The sequence below is a fragment of the Misgurnus anguillicaudatus genome, chromosome 19, assembly GCF_027580225.2.
Source record: "Misgurnus anguillicaudatus chromosome 19, ASM2758022v2, whole genome shotgun sequence".
Classification (NCBI taxonomy): domain Eukaryota; kingdom Metazoa; phylum Chordata; class Actinopteri; order Cypriniformes; family Cobitidae; genus Misgurnus; species Misgurnus anguillicaudatus.
Window position 1 is genome coordinate 269714 of NC_073355.2, and position 21489 is coordinate 291202.

General features: G+C 38.0%; 2 protein-coding genes across 3 annotated transcripts; both read left to right on the plus strand.

The window, feature by feature from the left end:
• On the plus strand, positions 1-21327 carry cenpx (centromere protein X). 2 transcript variants are annotated; one of them, XM_055183028.2, is made up of 5 exons: positions 1-381; positions 539-590; positions 8733-8786; positions 8873-8961; positions 21193-21327. In XM_055183028.2, the coding sequence occupies exons 1-5, from the start codon at positions 346-348 to the stop codon at positions 21220-21222; spliced, it is 261 nt and encodes an 86-aa protein (XP_055039003.1). In that variant the 5' UTR covers positions 1-345; the 3' UTR covers positions 21223-21327. The 2 variants fall into 2 exon arrangements, with proteins under 2 accessions (XP_055039003.1, XP_055039016.1); XM_055183041.2 differs by lacking the exon at positions 21193-21327 and adding an exon at positions 13710-13857 and having other exon boundaries at positions 28-381.
• On the plus strand, positions 2678-7675 carry LOC141350947 (uncharacterized). Its single transcript, XM_073856774.1, has 4 exons — positions 2678-5761; positions 6272-6415; positions 6508-6757; positions 6885-7675. The coding sequence occupies exons 1-4, from the start codon at positions 5549-5551 to the stop codon at positions 7355-7357; spliced, it is 1080 nt and encodes a 359-aa protein (XP_073712875.1). The 5' UTR covers positions 2678-5548; the 3' UTR covers positions 7358-7675.
• Positions 21328-21489: the final 162 nt, after the last annotated feature.

Consider the following 21489-nt stretch of genomic DNA (forward strand, 5'->3'; position numbering starts at 1 on the left):
TTCGAAGCCTCACGTTTTTCAATCCGAAGGCTGCAGCCTCCTGAGAGCGCAAATGCACAGTATCCACGCTGCATACGTCATTAAGCCTGGTTTATTTAGTTAAATGAGCATTACATTCGCAAAGCATAGGCATATTACAACAATTTACGATTAAGTAAGAATAATAGTCAACTTAATAATTGTTAATATTTTGAAATAAGACAATCTTGATGACGTATGCAGTCTCCAAATGCAACCTCCGGAGGCTGCAGCCTTCAGATTGAGAAACGGCCTATGTGCAGCAAACATTGAAGTCATTTCCGTCAGTGACGTCACGGAAGCCCGGATGACCAAGAGCGTGACAGAATGGAGAGCGCGGCAAATGAGATCGTGTTTAAAAAGGTGCGTTAAGAGATGACATTGTACGAGATTATTATAATTATAGATGTCGTGTTAAGATTAAGTTAAAGATCGTTATTTTATTGTTTTTGACAGACGCAATTCTTGTTGATCTGATAATGATTTTCAGTGATTAACAGTCGAGTCGTGTCATTTACAGGAAACCATCAGCAAACTTTTGACACTGTTTTTCAAAGAAGACAAAACTAAAGGTGAGATTTTATCATTTGTCCACACATGTCTGTTTAAAGCTCATGTGTGATCAGTGTTGTCAATATTTATAAAAACCTTATCAGTCATAATCAATTTAGTGAGAGGTGGTGATTTTATATATTTCACATACAGCCATCATATCAACTCTTTATCCTCCTGCTATCTGACAGAAGATATAAAAGCCCTCGCAGTTTCATCCCTCAAAATCATCAACACACTTCTTATGCTTGCTTTAGTTCTTATTCAACTTTTAATAACGTATACCCCTTACGAAAACTAACCATGGTTTTAATGTGGTAAAAGTGTAGTAACCATGTTTTTTGGTGTATTGATTACTATAAGCAAAACCATGGTTTTACTATACTAACCATGTTTTTTTTTTTGTTTTAACTGTAGTAAAACCATGGATAATTTTCGTGAGCGACATTTTTCAGCAGTGATTTAAAAATGTTTTATGTCTGAAATTATTCATACATTGACCCGTGCATCACTGTTCTGTAGTCAAGGTAAAAACAACCCGCACCCGACCGACATTTTCAACTAACTCGCACACAACTCGGATATATATATATATATATATATATGAAACTCCAGGGCTGAAAATGAGTCCCACTCTGGCCTTGGCACCATAAACACAATCATAGCTTCAAAAACATAGGAAAAACTGGACCTTTAAAGTAGAGATTTATCGACTGGCCGATTAATTGGCCGATTTTTGGCATATTTAAAAAAATCGTCTTTGGCCAATTTTGCTGCAAAATTGGGCCGATTAATAGGCAGGCGCATCTGCGGGCACCTAAGCGTTGTTGTAGAACTCGTGATGCTGCCTCTTGCTGCAAGCTGATCGCTCCCGTCTCGTGTGTGTACAGCCATGCCTTGTTCACAAACAGCTTTAGTAAACGATGGCGGGATCGCGTGAATTAAGCAGCCAGTACAACAGCGCAACGGGCTTATGTCTCGCGGTGCACTGTCCGTGCAAAGATTAGGCTCATTTCATGTGATTAATGAGTGATGATATTTTTTGTTTGCATGACAGAGAGAGCCGCGTGCGCACACTTTCTTTCTTTAAACTGATGGCGAAAGGTCGGAAGACCAAATCATATCCACAGAGGAAATGTTTTTCGTGTTGTTACAGTAACACTTTGTTTACAGTTTTGCGCTGCTCAGCCTGGATTACAACACAATGCGTCCGATTCGCGAACTGACTCCTTTGAACGGATTCGTTTGAATGAATGGTTGAAACAACAGATCTGTCTCAACACCAAACTCACAAGACGTCACTGTCAGCACAATCAGTCACTTATAGCGCCTCAGAAATGAGAATGTAAATGTGTTTAGAAAGATTTGCCCTAAATAACAGTCTCAACTAAAAAACATAGACATTTACTATGTTAACTTTATAATGAATAAATAATTTATCAGGTCTACCAAATGGAATTTTATCCTACAAAGCAATAAAAGCAATGGTAAAAAAACTAATCAAAGATGATGATTCAAGATTCAAGATTTTTATTTGTCACATACACAATTATATAAAGCATATATAATCAGCAGTGAAATGTGATTCAGGTCTGCTCCAAGGACAGTGCAATTATTAAAGTAAACAACACAGTAGAACAATATACATAAATATAGCTATAAAAGGAATGGAATGCAAGTAAACAATAAAAATATGAGAGAAAATTAAAAGTAAAGGGATATAAGGATGTATACTGTAGAATTAAATAATGAATGGAAAATAATTAAATAATGAATGGAAAATAATGTGCATGAAGGTACACAGTAGTCTTAAATATTAAGATACACAGGTGTGTACGAGAGGCAAATGTGCAAACAGGTTGACACTTTCAGTATGTCAAAGTGAGGTAGTGAATGACTTTCTGATAAAGTGAATATTAAGTGTAAACATGATGACGATAAGAGTCTGGTTTTGAGTTAAGTAGCCGGATGGCCTGGGGGAAGAAACTCCTCCTAAGTCTCTCCTTTTTGGCCATCAGGCTACGGAAGGGCTTACCAGATGGCTGCAAAGTGAAAAGATGGTTACTGGGGTGAATGGAGTCCTTGATAATTTTAACAGCTCTGCTTTTGCAGCATTTGAGGTAGATGTCCTGCATAGAGGGGAGAGAAGACCCAGAGATGCGCTCAGCTAAGCACACTACTCTCTGAAGGGCTTTGCAGTCAATATACTTTCTATGGCTCCTGAATAGAAAGTTTTCAGGATAGCTGGCGAGACTCTGAATTTCCTCAGTTGTCGCAGATGGTACAGTCTTTGCCTGGCTTTGTTAATCTGTGCTTGAATGTGTGCAGTCCAAGTCAGGTTCTCTGAGATGTTTACACCAAGGTACTTGAAGCTGCTCACCCTCTCTACAGGAGATCCACTGATCATAAGAGGAGTAAGGGGCTGCTGTTGTCTCTTCCTGAAGTCAACAATCATCTCTTTAGTTTCTCTTTAGTTTAGACAGCAGAGTGTCAGGTAATATCTGTGTCTGATAAATGCATGGTGCAGAGGAGGTTGTAAAACTCTTCAGAAAGACACGTCATAATTTTTTTAAATACTTTGACTTAAATAGTGACATGTTTACATTTAAAATATCTGCTAATGATAAGAACATTTTGATTATTATGTACTCAGGGTGTCCGCGGATCCTTAAAAAGTCTTAAAACGTCTTAAAATCTGTACTATGAAAATAAGGCCTTAAAGCAACACTAAAGACTTATTGCTCTTCGCTCCCCCTACAGGTTAGAAGCGTAATTGTTCATTACCACTGTCGTAAATACTGCAGCATAGCTGGCTCTGATTGGATTGTAGGTCGGCCGTAAAGCAAGTTTTTGTATTTTTCACCTGAACTACAGGACTGCGACCCGACGGTTGGAAACTTCTTCAGTGCGGTTTTGGCCGATAGAGGGCTGCAAAGCGAATGTGAAAGTGCCATTCACCCTGTTTCGAGTGGATGAACCACTGAAACTTTTTTGGAAACGTTATTTTAAGGTAAAAAAAACTTTTTGGTGTTGCTTTAATTAGCATTAAAATGTCTTAAATTTGAGTATCAAAGGTCTTAAAAATCTTGTCCAACCGGGACCGCCAAGAAGATTGTAACTGTTTTACATGTTCGTCGTGTGTCAGGCAGAACTAAATAGGCAGAATCAATTAAAGCACAAATTCGCAGGGAGTTTGCTAAAGTGCATGGACCGGCTATTAAAAAATGGAGAAAGTGTGCGTTAGCTATGGGAAAGTGTAAATTCAACGAGAACTGGTTACTTAACCCTGATTTTGCGCGGTGGTTAAGACCAGTTAGTGGCAACGTGTATGAGGTCCGTTGTTTGTTTTGTAAGAAAGTTCTAAAGCTCGGAACAATGGGGATCAAAGCTTTGGAGGCACACATGCAGTGTGAGAAACACAAATCCGCTGCAGAAACCTGCCGAAAAACACTCGGCATCTCGCAGTTCTGTTCCGTTGTTGTGCCTAACGTTACCTCAGTAGCCCTACCAAACAGCGCAAGTGCATGCGAAACATCCGCATCAGCAGCCAGCTCCGCGGTTTCAACTTCATCAGACATCCGAACCACGTTTGGCTCCACTGCAACACTAAGAGCAGAGGTAGTGTGGTGTCTGCATACCGTAACAAAACACCAGTCCTATAACGCTAACGAGGCTGTTGGGGACATTTTCTGATCTATTTTCCCAGACTCCGAAATCGCACGTACATTTGCGTGCGGTAAAGACAAAACTGCCTACATTGCAAGATTTGGACTGGCTCCTTACATAACCAAGATCCTCGTTGCGGATGTTAACAAGGAAATGTTTGTTTTAATGTTTGATGAGAGCCTCAATGAAATGTCCAAAAATAAGCAATTAGACTTGCATGTCAGATACTGGGGACAAGATCATGTCCAGTCAAGATACCTCGGGTCGCAATTCATGGGACACGGCACCGCTCAGGATTTGCTTCACCATTTCAAAGTAAGTACCCATAATCAGTTTTATGTATTTTATGTATTCTAGCCTGTGATAATACAATACTTCAATACAATACATTGATACAAATACATTAAAACGTCATCCACCCAGATAGTGTGGTTTAAAGATTAGTGTTAATAAAGTAAAACTGACTCGGTGTTGAAGTGAATGAAATAATGAAGTGATGATGAATGGACATTAATGATGAACACATGCTGTTAACAAACACAATCACTGAGGAAAAGATTAATAACAAAAAGTCACCTTAACAGTGATTAGTTTTACCTTAAGCTGGACATTTGGCCCTTAATTTTTTGTTTTTATAGCAGCCAAAGAAGACAAAATTATATTGTTTGTTGTTGATGCTGATATTAGTACTATTAGTAATATTATGTAATCATTTTACTGATAATGGGTGTGTTTTGAACACTTAACCTATAATACAACAGTGTTGTGATGGTTTCTGTAAAAGAATACAAAAACTTCACTGATTTAGTGTTCATTTTTAATACTCTGGTTGTGGATTATTACCACTGAAGGTTTTGCTGTGTACCAATATACCAAACCTTGATCTATTTTTTAGCTGTGCCACTTAGCACTACAGTAATACAAATTTAACAAATCTTTGTAATTTTCAGGAATGTGCACAGCAGCTGGACCATCTGTTTCTATGGATGGACCGAATGTCAATTGGAGGTTTTTAGAACTGCTGCAACAAGATCAACGTGAACAGTTTGGTGGCACACAGCTAATTGTGGTAGGGAGCTGTGGCCTCCACACCCTACATAACATAACGCCTGCAAACATGGCTTCCTCGTGTGGCAGCTGTAGAAGGTTCTAAGGGCCTTGCACATACTCTTCCACAATACGCCAGCTAGGAGAGAGGATTTTACCACACTCACCAAATGCACAAAATTTCCAAAAAACGTTCTGTGGACATAGATGGCTCGAAAATCTACCAGTCGTGGAGCGAGCTTTGGAAATCTGGCCGTCAGCGACCATGTACATAGATGCAGTTAGGAAAAAGAAGCTACCAAATCCGGGAACAGCCTCTTATGACACCCTTGAAGTTGCCGAAAAAGACCCTCTTTTTCTGGCAAAACTACATTTCTACATGGCCATCACAAGGACCTTTAGTCCTTTTCTTACCTTCTATCAAACAGATGTACCAGTGATTCCGTTCCTTGCCAAAGACTTGGCTGAGCTGTTGAAGGTATTGTTATACTAGTTCAGCACTCTGTTAATGCTTATCATTTTATTTTAAATCTTATAGATGTCTTACTATTAACTATTATAGCCTATGGGGCAAGGGGATAAAGCAAACACAAAGAGCAATGCTTATAACAAAATTATACTACAATAGTATTTTTCTGTTTTAAATCAAATTGTAGTTAAAGGAAAACACCACTGTTTTTTCAATATTTTACTATGTTCTTCCCTCAACTTAGACAAATTAAAACATACCTCTCTTTTTTCAATGCATACACTTAAAGTTTGGTGGCTTCTAAATTCATCCCTGTTTGGATCCTAAGGAATGAATGGGGCTAGGCTAAATGCTAACACATTCACAATGCACCGTACAAAGATTAAGTGCACACATTGAAAAAAGATAGGTATGTATTAATTTGTCTAAGTTGAGGTAAGAACATAGTAAAATATTGAAAAATGTGGTGTTTTCCTTCAAGTAAAGCAATATTTGGGTAACATTATTAGTGTCTTGCAGAGTATGCTGAGGCGTTTTGTCAAGAAAGAGGTACTCAAGGACATCAGTCCACTGCAGCTGGTTAGACTGGATGTCACTGACAAGCAGAGCTGGGTCAACCCTAGGGAAGTAAACATAGGCTTGGGTGCAGAATCACTCCTTAAGGTATTCTTTCACCTATAACATTTAAATTGTCATAGATTCAGCTGAATGCTTGATTTTATAATAGGTTATAATAGGTTGTTTACATCCATGAGGAACTACTGAAAAAGAAAAAGATAGGGGAACTAACAGTCCTGGAATTTAAGAGAGACTGTGTCAAAGTGATGTCTACTATCATCCAGAAAGTACAGGACAAAAGCCCATTGAAGTATCCTGTAGTGAGGCAGGTGGCCTGTTTGAACCCCAGCATGATGTTTTCTGACCCTGACTGGTGCATAAGCAGTATGACAAAACTGGTGCAGATGTTTTTGCAAGCCCAGCAGTTGTCAGGAGGTGTCTCGGCTGGTAGGAAAGAATAGTTCAATTCAACGTGCATTAAGTTATGAATTATGCTTCTAAATGTGAATAATTTAATTTTTTAAATACTAATAATTAAGTTAATATAATTTTTTCAAACAGTTTTTTTCTGTAGGTGATGTGATAATCCAGCAGTTTAGTGACTTCCTATCTGTTGAAAATGAGACCTTGATCTCATACCAATCCACAGAGACCAGACTTGACACATTCCTGCACGGTGTTCTTGCCCAACGCTATACTGAGTTATGGGGCTTTTGCAGGAAACTGCTTCTCTTGTCCCATGGGCAGGCTACAGTCAAGAGGGGATTCTCTGTAAATAAAGAAGTGGAGACCTGCAATATGCAGGAAGAGACAATGATCACCCATCGACTGATATGTGATTATGTCAACATCTGTGGGGGCGTCCTCAGTGTCCCTATCGCTAAGGAGTTACTGGCCTCTGCTGCATCTGCTAGGTCTAGATACAGAATCCACCTTAATCAGCAGAAAGCCAGGAAAATCACAGACGTCCAGACACAAAAACGGAAAGCTTTAGAAGAAAACATTGAGGACCTGAAAAAGAGAGTTCTGGTCCCCAGGTATCTATGAGCCTGGAGTGGGATGCTGATCAGCTTGCAGAAGAAGCTGAAGGAAAAGCTGGCACCTTGATGGCACAACTCATTACAAAATCAAACACACTGAGAAAGAGATACAAAGAAAAAACAAATGAATTACAGCAAATAAAGACAGATTTGGAGACAAAGAGCAAAGAACTTAGATCAATGCAGTAAAAATTAAATGTTTAAGTTCATGTTTATAAATGTCAAAGTTGGAGGGATAGTTCACCCAGGGGTGGGGGTTCTGTCATCATTTGCTCTCATGTTGTTACAAACCTGTATACATGTCTGTGTTCTGATCAACACGAGGGAGGGTGTTTTGAGGAATGTTTGTAACCAAACCAATCATGAGCCCCATTCACTTCCATAGGAGGAAAAAGAATATCATGGAAGTGAATGAGGCTCATGATTGGTTTGGTTACAAACATTCCTCAAAATACCTTCCTTCGTGTTGATCAGAACAAAGACATGAGAGTAAATGATGACAGAATTTTCATTTTTGGGTGAACTATCCCTTTAAACGTTAAGTGTACATGCCTCATGTTACTGCTGTGTAGTGTTTAAAATATTTGAAGGCTGTCAATGTTCTGCCTAATGCTTAGTCAGCTCAAAGACTGTTTTGCTTTTTTTGTATAACTCGTTCTATTTGCCAATAAACTTCGCGTTAAGGATGGTATTTGGTGGTATTGTGTGTTGTTTGTGTGTTCATTTTGTGACTACGATGCTGGTCTTAAATTTAATTCTGCATGGTATTAAAAAGGTCTTAAAAAGTCTTAAATCTACCTCTTGTAAACCTGCAGGTACCCTGGTACTTATAGAAAATCGGCCATCGGCTGCCCGGATTTCTAAATATCGGCATCGGCCAGAGAAAAAGCCATGTCGGTCGACCTCTACTTTAAAGCAATTTCCTGTATATATTTTATTGTTTTACCATTTCTCTGACCTGAAACCACCACACCACATTAACGTATAGACGTTTATAAAGGGAGATTAGATGTGCCTGTGCTTGTTCAAACTCAGCCCAGCTAAAGTCTTTGGTGTGATTTACTGTTTACTACATAAACTCATCCTGTGTAATGTAAAGAAGATTCAGTGAACATAATCTGTAATATTGACTTGAGCGTAAGAACATGGAAATCAATGATAGAAATCAAACTTGGATGATCTTAATCTCATCTTTAGGAAGGATCACATATTTGCCCATAATGTTATGAGTTTTAACTGATATAAAACTACAGACTCTGTGTAAACACATGTTAATACTAATGAATAACAATCAAGTAATATAATTATTATGTTAATGTAGGTAAATTTGAGTACTTTAGTTTATTGTGGAAGATTATTGATGAGTTTTAAATCTGTCACAGTCAGTAGTGATGCTGTTATACTGGTGGGTGAGATGCTGAAAGTGTTTGTAGAAGGTAAGATGACTCTCGCTGTACTGCTACAGTTTAATCTAGTTGATTTCTTTCATCTCTATTCATCTGTGTGAATCTTTATGTTTCAGAGGCGACACGTCGATCAGTTAAACAGGCCATGAATGAAGACTGTGATACAGTTAATATTGAGCACTATGAAAAGATTTTACCCCAGCTGGTGAGTTTAGTCCACTGACAGATCTTTCATTTCATGCATGATAAAGTTCAGGGCTTCTGCAATACAGTTAATATAAGAGAATTAAAGGACCGTGTGTATTTTAATTTAAGATCGTATTTGCAGTACAATGACTATTTATATATAAATAGTTGTAGATCTTTTATAAACGTGTCCGCGGAGCTTTCGGAGTATGCTCACCGCGGCTGCATGCGGATGGCCGTGTTCGACACGTACGCAATACAAATTATTTCTTATTCAAATGATTATTCTACCAGGCCATCAGTGCAGCACTGATTTGCAACATTTACAGTACATTAAAAATAATAGGATAAGTGAAGAAAGGTAGCTGATCCACCATTGCAAACAAAGTTTACAACAAACAACAAGAAAACAAAAAAACAGAAATCCAGCATTATGGTGAGGAAAATGCTCCACAGCTTTCTGTTCTTGGAAGAAGGGAAAATAAAATAAGAGAAAACAAGAGTGTTTGTGCAAATGCTGTCTATTTCCATGGTGTAATTTTTGTAGTGGAGTGTCCTGTCTTTTCTCGCGCACTGTTTCTGTTGTATGCGTACTGTCCATGCATATTTGTTACCTTGTAGGACTGCATTTTTAAATGGGGGCATTAGTATGGCTGTATTAAGGCTCAGTAATGGCAAAATAAAGCAATAAGCCCCAAGAAGCAGTGGGTTACCAGTGCATTTTATAACAGCTAAGGGGCATTGTTAGGCACGACACGAAGCGGAGTGCCTAAAACCCCCTTAGCTGTTATAAAATGCACTGTTAAGCCGAAAGTATACTAGGGACGTCCGCATGACGTCATTTTCGTCATCAGGAGGGTCCGCGGCCGGCCGCGGGGACCTTCCGCGTGCAGCCCAAAATTTGAGACAGTGCGCGTACAGTCCGCGTACGACAGCGCATGCGCGTGAAAATATTTAGACAGGACACTCCACTATAAACAATTATACAAAGGAAATAGACAGCATTTGCACACACACTATCGTTTTTCTTCTTTAACTTTTACTTCTTCCAAGAACAGAAAGCTGTGGAGCATGTTTGTTTGATTCCTGTTCTTTGTTGTCTTGTTGTTTGTTCTAAACTGTGTTTGCAATGGTGGATCAGTAACTTTTCTTCACCTAGCCTAATGTTTTAATGTACTGTAAATGTCGCCAAATCAGTGCTGCCCTGACAGCCTGTTAGACTAATAATTTGAATAAGAAATCATTTGTATTGCGTATAGTGTCGAACGCGGCCATCCGCGTGTAGCCGCGGGGACTATACTCGGAAAGCTTCGTGGACGCGTGCGCGCGCGAGCCAGACGTGGACGCGGAAAAAAGTATACCCCGGCCTTTACCCCACTGCTTCGCGGGACTTATTGCTTTTATAAAACGGTTACTTCATAGACATAGCAGGATTTCATAAAATAAAACACAAATAAGTTGTAATTATATTAGTACAAATATTAGTCTTCCGCCAAACAAAGTAGTTCCTCAGAATCAAGTGTGGCTGCAACAGAGCGCAGTTCACAAACAACACAGATGCAGCAAAGACACAATGAAAATATGATTTAAGACTGTGGTGTTTATTTTATAAATCAACATTCATCTAATTTAATTTAGACATTAACCTTTATATCGTGCAACTGTTGAAGTGATGATCAAATATGGAAGCATGCTTAATTCTTTCCCCGTCAGCGTTTTTTTTTTAAGTTGTCACCCAGTTTTAGTTTAAAGCTGTAGTCTACGATGTTGAAAATCGGTCTAGAAAGCCTGAGACGGTTAGTAAGTTTTAAAAAACTCATCCCGCCCCTCTGTGCTACCTGATCCCTCCCACCGGGAAACCACCTGAACAACGTCACTCATTCAAGCTGTGATCACTGGTAGTAAACATCAGAACAGAGATTTACTGAGCAGTAAACACATAAAGCCTTGAAGGAATGAACAATTACAATTATGATTGTAATTGACGTTATTTACTTTCACAACAACGTTTGGCATACGTTTCCCCTCCTGAGCTTCAAGAAATGACTTTATAAATATAATTACTTTGACCCGTGATACGCGATGCTAAACGGCTAACATTCCAATGCCGACCGGCAGCATGAGCATGTTGTCAGATTGATAATATCATATTTATGTAACACCTCACACAATCCTTGTAAATATAATTACTTTGACCCGTGATACACGATGCATAACATTCCGATTCGCTAGCTACCATACACTGACACAAATTTCATGTGGCAGGCAGGAGAGGGGCGGGGTGGTGTGCGATGGGGTGGAGACGCGAGCACGAGGTGGATTTTCAAATGTAGCAGGGATTGGATGAGAGCAGTTGACCAATGTAGGCTGTCCGGCCGGACAGTTTACATTGGTCAACTTATCTGCTACCCAATAGACTGAATGGATTTTTTAAATTCTTTTTTCTCTTCATATTTTTAGGATTTTACTGTAGAACCATAACCAGCATCTAAACGAGGTTATTAATAATGAACAATCTTTGAAATCGTAGACCATAGCTTTAATGCCTTACAGAAAAAAATATTCTTTAAATCAGTGGTCTCAAACTCCCGGCCCGCGGGCCATTTGCGGCCCGCCCTCCCCCTCTTTGCGGCCCGCGGCACCTTTCAACAATATAACATAATCTGGTCCGCAGAAAGATTTTTATTCACTTTGTTATACATTCGTTTGATTTTTAATTTAAACGTTTAAGAGTTCGTTCACATGTCGTGTCTAACAACACGTGTTAAGGCGTTTCTTACTTTCTAAAGTGCTCGGGAGCGGAAGTTGCGCTCCGTGGCGTGGGGTCACCCGTTGCTAAGCAGCCATGAGCCGCGCGCGCCGCTCCGGTGATTGCCAGGATAACGGAATGCGTGGTCGGATTTTAATTCCTCAACTGAACCTCGCGTCAATCATATCATTATCACCATGCGATCAGTTAATCTGGTCGGGACTTTGTAGTGTTTGTCCAGAGAAGATTTGTTACTTCCGGGTGGATATCAGCTGTTACTCAGAGAAGAGCTGCGGTGGGTAAACATCAACAAGTCACTTCTAATGGAGACACCGAGAGCCTTAATGCAACACATAAACTACAGATAAGAAAAAGAGCCATCAAAGTGCCCAGGTTACGAAAAGAGGAAAGATGAGGAGAAACGTACAGAGGATAAAAGTATGTATACTGCTATATATAATGAAGTATATATAATGAAGTATAATATATTACTATGTAGCTTGCTATGCAATTACACATAGAGCAGTGTTATTTTTTTCTGTTTAACTAGCTTATGTAACATTGACTACCCATTTAAAAGATTTAGGATCACTTTCACTTGTTAATATTTTTCCACATATAATAACAAATTCATTAAAACTGTGGAATAACAAAGATGGAACTACTGAAGTCAATACTATGACTGAAAACAATCCAAAATAAATCAAAACACTGATGGTAATTTTTTATAATAGTTTATAAATGTATACAAACATTTTATATGTTAGTTAAGTGCAAGGTTTTAATAGGCCTTAGTTATTAAAGATAAGCTTAAGAAATTATTTACTTTTATAAAATAATGTATATTTAAAAGATAAAAAACACTGCTATTATTATACATTAAATAATAGAATTGAAACAGTACATTTACAGAAATATTGTACTTTTTTGAACCTTAAAATAGCTCTGCGGACCTCTGATGAAATGTCAATCTCAGAAATGGCCCCAAGCCAGTTTGAGTTTGAGACCCCTGCTTTAAATAAACATAAAATATCAAATGAAAGAACAGACCATCAGCTTTCAAACAACAACAAAAGTTTCATCCTACCTTAATTTGTTCTCTTATCAGTTATCACCTCTCAAATTTTCCATTTTTCCATTTTTGTGAAGAACTTTTGTAAGAGATCAGATTCAGACCCATTAAAACGTACACGTCACGCTAAATCCCCCACAATGCTGTTGTGTCGAGTGAATACGTCAGTGTTTAAGTTGGGTAAGATTGCCATCTAGTGGATAATAGCGGAAATATCAATTTAAGACAAAAACAACTCAGAGAACGTTTTCTCTTTATTGACGAGATGACTCAACAATATTTATTGACATTTATCTGGATATCGCCATAATTGTGCAAATGTAGAAAAATTAAAAAATGATTAAAGACTGTGGTGTTTATTTTCATAAATTAGTACGCAGCAACAGTGGCGCAGTGATACTTGTGATGCCGGGGTATTTTATCACGGCTTAGAACGTGTTTCAACCAATCAGAATGAAGAACCAGAACGAGCCGTTTTATAATAGTCTTTAAAAAACCAACATGATAAAGAACTGTGATAAAACCGCAAAATCACGACACCCCCCCCCCAAAAAAAAAAAACAATCGTGATATGTTTTTTCCCCTATTGCCCACCCCTACTCCAAATGTTTATTTTATTTACTCTGTTTTGATGAATGAATGAAAACCTCCTTGTCATTGTAAAACTCAGCATACAATGAGGTTACAGGCGCTGCTGCTGTTGTTGTCGCCAAATCAAACATATAAGATATACATAAATAGATTTGTCCTTCTATTATTCTATGTAGTGTGCATTAAATACAAATAATTTCCTGTGTTCTGCTGGTCTGCACCGCATGATCAAACAGGTGATGTGTTAGTTACTCTATTCTTGCCTGGTGGCAGTTTGTTTTTATTTTCTGTGTTTTCAATAATATATCTGATCCATGTCTCATAGCTGTTGTTTAATTTAAAGTTTCTTTCACAGCTTCTTGATTTTTAGCCAGCAGATGGCGGCATTACCTTGTTGAACTGAACATGGACAGCCCAGACATCTCTGGACAGTGCAGTAATCTCATGTTGTTGATTGTTTGTATTATACGTGTGACTGATGAAATAAAACACTTTTCTTTTTCTTCCTTTGTTTTCTTTTGTGTTCTTCTTCTTATGGTAGTAGTGTATAGTGATGTGATTGTTGTAATGTCTGCTGTTATTTCTCTGTATTGCCACCTGTGCTCGACTTGGCAGCAGGTGCTTCCAGTATGCTCAGCCGCGCTCCCCCATCAAAGCCTCTTGAAGCAGTTGGAATTGATTAAAGTAATAAGGGAGACGGCAAAACCTCTTAGATGATGACAAGTGGCAGGAAAATGGAGCACTTCCCCCTCCGGCCACTTTGAAGTTTTTCCCTTCCCCTTGATGCCCTGCAGTCGGGTGTAGCCGAAGGTGTCATGGAGGTGAGAGGCCACAGGACAGAATGCGTGTGTGTGGAGAAAGCGTGTCGGCCGGTTAAAATGATTGCGAACACACGCGTAGTTGTTGGGTTGTAGTGAATAACAAAATGCATTGGAACAGAGGAACGTGACACAGGAAGAGAGGGGTGTAAATGAGTCGCTTTGATCACAGCAATGAGAATACATTTTGTACTGATAATTGTGCCTTTAACCTGAGTTGTCAGCTCTGAAACTAGTACTGGTTTGGGCTTATGAGGTAAGCAGAGGACTATAGGCACGTTCAACACCTTGAAGAGGAGAAATGGGCTCATCTTACCTAAAGAGACTCTAAATTTAATCAGAGTAACAGCAATGCATGCTGTGTGAATGTCAGGGACAGTTTAAATGGTGCAGACATCTTAAAATCATTTCTGTAGAGAATATTTGAGTTATGCTCAGCACTTTAAGATTTTATCAGCAAGAAATTAGATTTGATAAAGATTTTAAAAGGTTTTAAACCCAGCAGTAAGGCATGTCTACGGAGAGGTCATCCATGTTTTAATTTTTGCTTGCTTGTTTTCTTGTTATCCTGACATGATAATCCAAATGTCATAATGTAACTTCCTGCCCATAATTTTTAATTTATTTTGAAGTGGACTGCTGATACACATGAGTTGGGGTCTTAGCCGTTACCAGATGTGTAGCCAAGACTTAATAAATAAAGTTGTTTGATGTTCTTGAATTTAGGGACCATCTCTACAGTAATAATGTATACGTAAATATCAAAAATCTAAAAAATGTGCATTATAGTTGATAACTACATGAACAGTTGGTTTTGTGACTGTTTGTTGACTAAGTTATTCCATTTAAATGCTGTATAAAGTAGAAATGTATATATTATGGAGTTAGAGACAGTCCCTATGGTCACCATTATCAAATTGTCAGTTATTAAAAAAATCCATTTCAGCTTTAGCAAATCCCTCATACAAGTAAAATCTCATTTGTAGTGTTGTAGTTCTTAAGACCGGTCTCAAGACCACTTTTTAAATTTTTCCTTGGCCAAAGAGGACTCCGAATTTTATTTCAAGACCGGTCAAGACCACAACTGATGGCACATCACAAATTTAATGCAGTTTATTCAGGTTTTGCATATGATGCTGGCATTGTTTAAGCATTGTTTAAGTTTCTTTCAATGACAGTTTTTCTAATTTTATTACTAAAAACACCTGCATTGTGTTAAGTGGAAAGACAGTTCAGAAAAAATGGTTATGTCACGAGTGACGAACAGGCGGAACTGAAAATAGTGGGAGAAGGTTCCGCCCGGACCAACTTCCGCAAACAACGGCACTTCCGGGTAACCCCGGGCAACGCAAATCAGGGCGAAACACACGCCAGGTGTGTGCAATGACGCGGCGAACGGCCATTGGATAAACCGTGTGCGTGAGGAGGATAAAAGCAGCATCAGGAAACCAGGAAGTGGTCGATTGTGGTCGTTGTGAGAGAGCAGTCAGCGACATTTTGGCATGGGGACTGAAGAGACAGGCTGTACATTGTGCAAGGATGTATTGGAGTATCGGAAAGATCTGCGTTTCGCCGGTAACCTCCAGGAAAGGGTATTTGCTGTGTTGTTGCAACCCATTACTTACCTGATGTGTGTGATGTTGTGAGAGCTGTTGGAAAGTCATCTACAGCGAAACCCGAGTAGATTGTGACGACCTAAGAACTGCACAGCGGAAGGAAGGACCCGGGAGCTGTGGGGAAAGGAGATCAAAACAGAGGTCGTGAGTACATTCATTGTTTACTTCTGGATGAGTCGATAAATTATAAACTCACTGCTGTGTGGAAGGATCTTTGTTTTCTGTAGTGGCCCCACCGTAGAAGATCGAAGTCGGTGGGTGTGCCAAGGAAGGACGAGGTGCGCAGAGCGCTGTAAGGGGGCTGACGAACTCTATCCCACTCGCTGTGACGGTGCTCCAACGACTTCCCCCCGGCACAAAGCTGGATCGAGTGTGAGAGTACTGGCCTTATATTTCACGAAAGAGTGAGTGTGCTAATTCGACGTGTGTGCACTGGAGTGTTGCTGTGTAGTGCTGTGTCTCCTGCCATTCATACTTACCCCAGGTCCGGCTGAAGTACCGTGTGTGTGGGCTCGTGGAGTGCAGAAACGGTGGTACCAACGTGGATCTACATCATTATTCCCCCTGGCTTGTGTGTACCTCGCCGAAAAAGAAAACTATGAGTACAGTGATTGAAACATTGCAGCAATAACAGCATTGATCTGTAAAGAGCAAAGAAACCCCGGTCAGGTGATGTACAGTTTTCACTCATCGTAAATGCTGCTTAAAGAAGAAGTCCTTCAGTGCAAGTAGAGCCTATATATCCAAAACCAAGAGTTATACTTACCTATCACGCCTGTGAGTCCCATGCAGGGTTATTATCGTAAACGAAAACTATTACGAAAACTGAAACTATTAGTGAAAAAACATTTTCGTTAAATTAAATAAAATAAAAACGAAGGTTTCTAAAAAAAAAAACGAAAACTAAACTATAACTATAATGTGGACCTGTAAAACTAACTAAAATTTAGGAAAACAAAACTTCCGTTTTCGTTTTTTAAATGTTATTGGATCAGCAGTTGAACACAGAGTCACTCATATTACCAGATCATAAGCAAATGAGCAGATGTTGCTGAATCATTAATGACCAATAGGTGGCACCAGGCAGTCTATTAGAACTCCTGACCTGCACAGCAGCGTCACGTGATGTGTATGACGCTGTCAGGGCACTGGATCCCTGCCACACGAGCCAACAGTTCGGTTCAGAAAACATCATCTTGTTGCTAACGGCTAGTTTAGTAAGACAATGTTTCTGCTGGCTAACCATTACAATAACTGAAGAAGGCTTAATTATCTCAGTGTACTGTACACGGAAACATTAAAACGTTAAATATGGCTGAAAACGCTGACGCCAACCGCGTGCTTGGCAGTGTTAGCTGACGCTTTTTGGTTGCTATGATGCAGAATGTCCGCTTAACTAATCTGAAACTATTATATGCATTTGCGGATAATCATATTATATATTAATATAATATTATATATTAATATTTAGTCAACAAATAGGTATATTATGTTAGTACAGCGATCTCTTCTGGTACAGAAATGGACACTCATAGACAGAACATTAAACTTTGCATTGATTTTCAGTTGTTGTGCAGTTTGTACAAGTAGGATGTGCTGATTTACTCTAAATTATCTGGGTTATTTTTAACCCAATGCTGGGAAAATATTGGACAGAACCACTGATCTATATAAATGATCTATATAAACCGGCAGACGGCGTCATTGACTTCCATTCAAAATCATGATCAAAATGTACCCCCTTTACAGCGTATCAGTTATACAAGGTTAATTTTTAGGATATGTGTACGTTAATTATTTGTTAATTCTGGTGTTATTTGCAATGTTTATGTTTTGCAGGATAATGGATTTATAAAAAAACGTTAAGGTGAGTGTGTCTGTTGCATTTGTTAATGACACGGGTATAAATAAAGTTTTTTTTGACATTCAGCTACACTGTGACGGTCAGCGTTATTTCTCTAAATAAGTTTAGGTAACTTGTAAGTTTAGATAACATAATTACAAAACAAGCAAATTATTGCATGCACATACGGTACAAAGTATGATTATTTATTTAGAATTCAGAATGAGCAGGTTTGTCATTAATACTAAATATGCTGTGGTCTGTCTGCTGATCTGATACTGTAATGAAGATGAATGTATAATAACTGATTAAAACGCAAAATGTACAACTTTCAGTAAATAACTATTTACATGCTTTGGACGTTTGTGTTGTAATAATGTACAGGGTAACTTCACATATAAAAACGAAGACTAGTAAAGTGATGTTTTATCATTAAAATCTGATCCCGTCCATTGATTTAATAGAACGTTTGGGTATACAAACATGGAGGCGCGGTGGCTTCACAAGTGTGACGTCATGCGCAATCCAGTCATTTATATAGATCAGTGGACAGAACACATATGTTGGTTTATAAATAAACATATGCTGGGTTGTTTCAATGAAATGCTGGGTTGTTTTAACTCATGTTTGGGTTAACAACAACCCAGCATATGATTATTTATAAACAAACATGTATATTTATATATGTATATTATATTTACCCAAATAACACAACAGAATTTAGAGTGTTGGTTGGTGTGGTATTTGTCCTGGCCTTAAATAAACAAATAAACAAAACTTTTTTTTTTTAAATCCTCTTATTCTCATCGTATTTTCAACATTTCCAGATTTGGCAAGGCTAAAACTAAATAAAAACTAAAAGTAATGATTTTTGAAAAATAGAAACGAAATCAAAACTATTTATGCACCACTAAAAGAACTAAAACTAAACTGAAATAAAATAACACATTACAAAACGAAATAAAAAATAAAAACTTAGAGCTAAGAGCCTGTAAACCCAAACCAAGAGTTATATTTACCTCTCACGCCTGTGAGTCCCACGTAGCACGTCAGCGGAACAGGAGCCTGTAAACCTAAATCAAGAGTTATACTTGGGTCAAAGACGAAAAGGGGGTTTAAAGCATAAAAAAAATAAAAGTGTAAAAGAGCTTTAAATTTAGTCTTTTTCACATACATTAGAATATGTCTTGTTTAACTTTGTTTTTCTGAGCAAAAAATAATTACTACCATACATTTTTACTGGAATTTTACAGAGGACACCAACTAAAATGTCATTCAGTGTAACAATATTTTTATGCAAAAAAATATTATCAGACATTTTTAGAAAAACTATTATTTGATGACACATTACAAGACTCTATTTATAGATCACAGTGCAGACACCAAATACTAACTATTTGTCATATTAAAGCATTTTACATCGCCAATATCCTTTAAACCATTAGGTTTTACCCATTTGTCAGAAAGAAGTTTTTGTAAGGAAGTGAAAATCAATTCAAATCAAATAAAATTTTTGTAGGATCACACATTATTTTACATATTTTAATAAGTATATTGTTTCATTTCTACATAAATATATCTGTTACACCGAATGACCATGGTTTGTTACACTGAATGACATTTTGACAAAAGTGTCATTGTTTCCATTATTGCAATGTTTTGAATATTATTCTGTATCATTTTATTCCTAAACAAATCACAGAAGTAGTTGCTGAAATTAATAATCATTTTATTCCACAATACATATCATATTCGTAAAAATTAACTGAACAGGTGGTAATACTGTATAATAAGATCCAGAACTGTCCTTATACGTTTAGCTTCTGCCCTGTGTTTTCTTTGATTTTCCCGCCATTGCTTTTGCCTCTTCTCAGCTGCAGCATCTGATAAATTCCTGATTGACGGGTGATCAGGATTTGCAGCAAGGCAGCTTGCTTTCTTCTCTGGTTGCTGAAATACAGATTCCATGTAATTATTGACATAAAACGTGTTATTAATTAAAAATACTTTCTGTTTGGCAACATAAATGACATGTTATCAGGATTTGTATTATGGGCGGAGAATCAGTGGCCTCTCTTAAAGGGATAGTTCACCCAAAAATGAAAATTCTGTCATCATTTACTCACTTTCGTGTTGTTTCAAACCCGCATAAATGGAAGGAAGATATTTTGAGAAATGTTGGCAACCAAACCTTTTGTGGACCCCATACTATGATACTAAAAATAATACTATGGAATAAAATGGGGTCCACGAACGGTCCGGCCACAAACATCACTCAAAATATCTTCCTTTGTGTTTATCAGAACAAAAAAAAATTTGTTTGTGGGCATCTAAAAGAAATCAGTACCAAAACGACAAAAATGCATTAAAACATTAATATTGATAAAGTTTGATATATTTTTTTGTGCTAAACATCCCTCATTTATCTGAAATAGAAATAAAATGCTAAAAATGTTATCTAAACAGTGACACTCTCATTCAGTGTAATGGATGACACTGTGGTGTAACATACAATTTGCATTACACCGAATGACAAAACATTACCCTGAATGACGAAACTTTTACTTAAGCTAATATTAGTAGTAAACAACTAGATACCTATATCAAACAGTGAACTTGACCAGAAAGGTTTATCATCATTATTCACAACATCTACTTATTTTTCAAAAAAATCTAACAATAAAAGTGTTTTTTTGCATTTCACTGAATGACAGTCGTTTTTGTAACTCAAGATACCACACTATGAAAAGGTGAATTTATCAAATATTTAAGAGCAATAAACTTACCTTGCTGAATCACCACATGGTCTTCAGGGGGCCTTTTGATGATGTCACAGACTGCTTGATGAGTATTGTTTGTTTATTTAATTTCAAAATGGATTCCTGATCCCGTTACACTGAATGACCTCTGACAAACTGCATATTCGGGACAAAAGTCCCCTAGTTGTTTCAATATTTAACGAAAAAAAATAACACATAGTCCTATTAATATAAAACAGCCAACACTTATGTGAACATGCCAAGGAAGCAAATATTTTTTTTAACATGGTATTTTATACGTTTATTTCAAAATGTATTAGTAAAATCATAGTCCGGACCATTACGCTGAATGACGATTTTACACTTTGGAGCATTATTAAACTCATATTTGGTCATTGTATTTTCACAAAAGTTATTTGAAACATAAAAGTAGACATTTTACTTGCATTTTATATGTTTTTTTTGTATGTAAAATCACTTTTGTAAATTATATTTGATGCGGACACCAAAATGGTGACGTCTCGTCTTTGACCCACTTACCTATCACGCCTGCGAGTCCCACGCAGTACATCTGCAACACCTGGAACGAGAGACAGAGCAGAATATCTTATTCATTCTTGTGATCACAGGAAACAGGGAGAGAAAGATCTCCGAGACACGGGAGGAAGGGCCTACCTCCATCAACGAAGTCCTGCTTTGTCCCGGTTCTGGGGTTGATACCGGACTCCCAAAGGGGAAGGCTTCCTAACTGCAGGTGACCGCTAGACTTCTCTCAAGTAATTGTGTGTTCTTTTGCCTCCAGGAGCCGAGGAGGGCGCCACGTGTGCACTAAAAAGAAAGAAGGAAGCCACGATCAGAACTAAAGGAAGAGAAAATACTTACCGAGGACGAAGGAGCTCCGTCCTTTCCCCTTGGCCCCCTTCTCTCCCCCTGCAAAGAACACTCAAAAAATAAACTTGGGCATGTGTTGGATTAGCTAATTAGGAGTTTGCTTAAATTACATGAATGAATGGGGTTTATCTTCTTTAAATGATTCATTCTTGTCTGTAAAACGTGATTAAAAGTAAATTCAGATGAATTATTAACATACAGATCAATG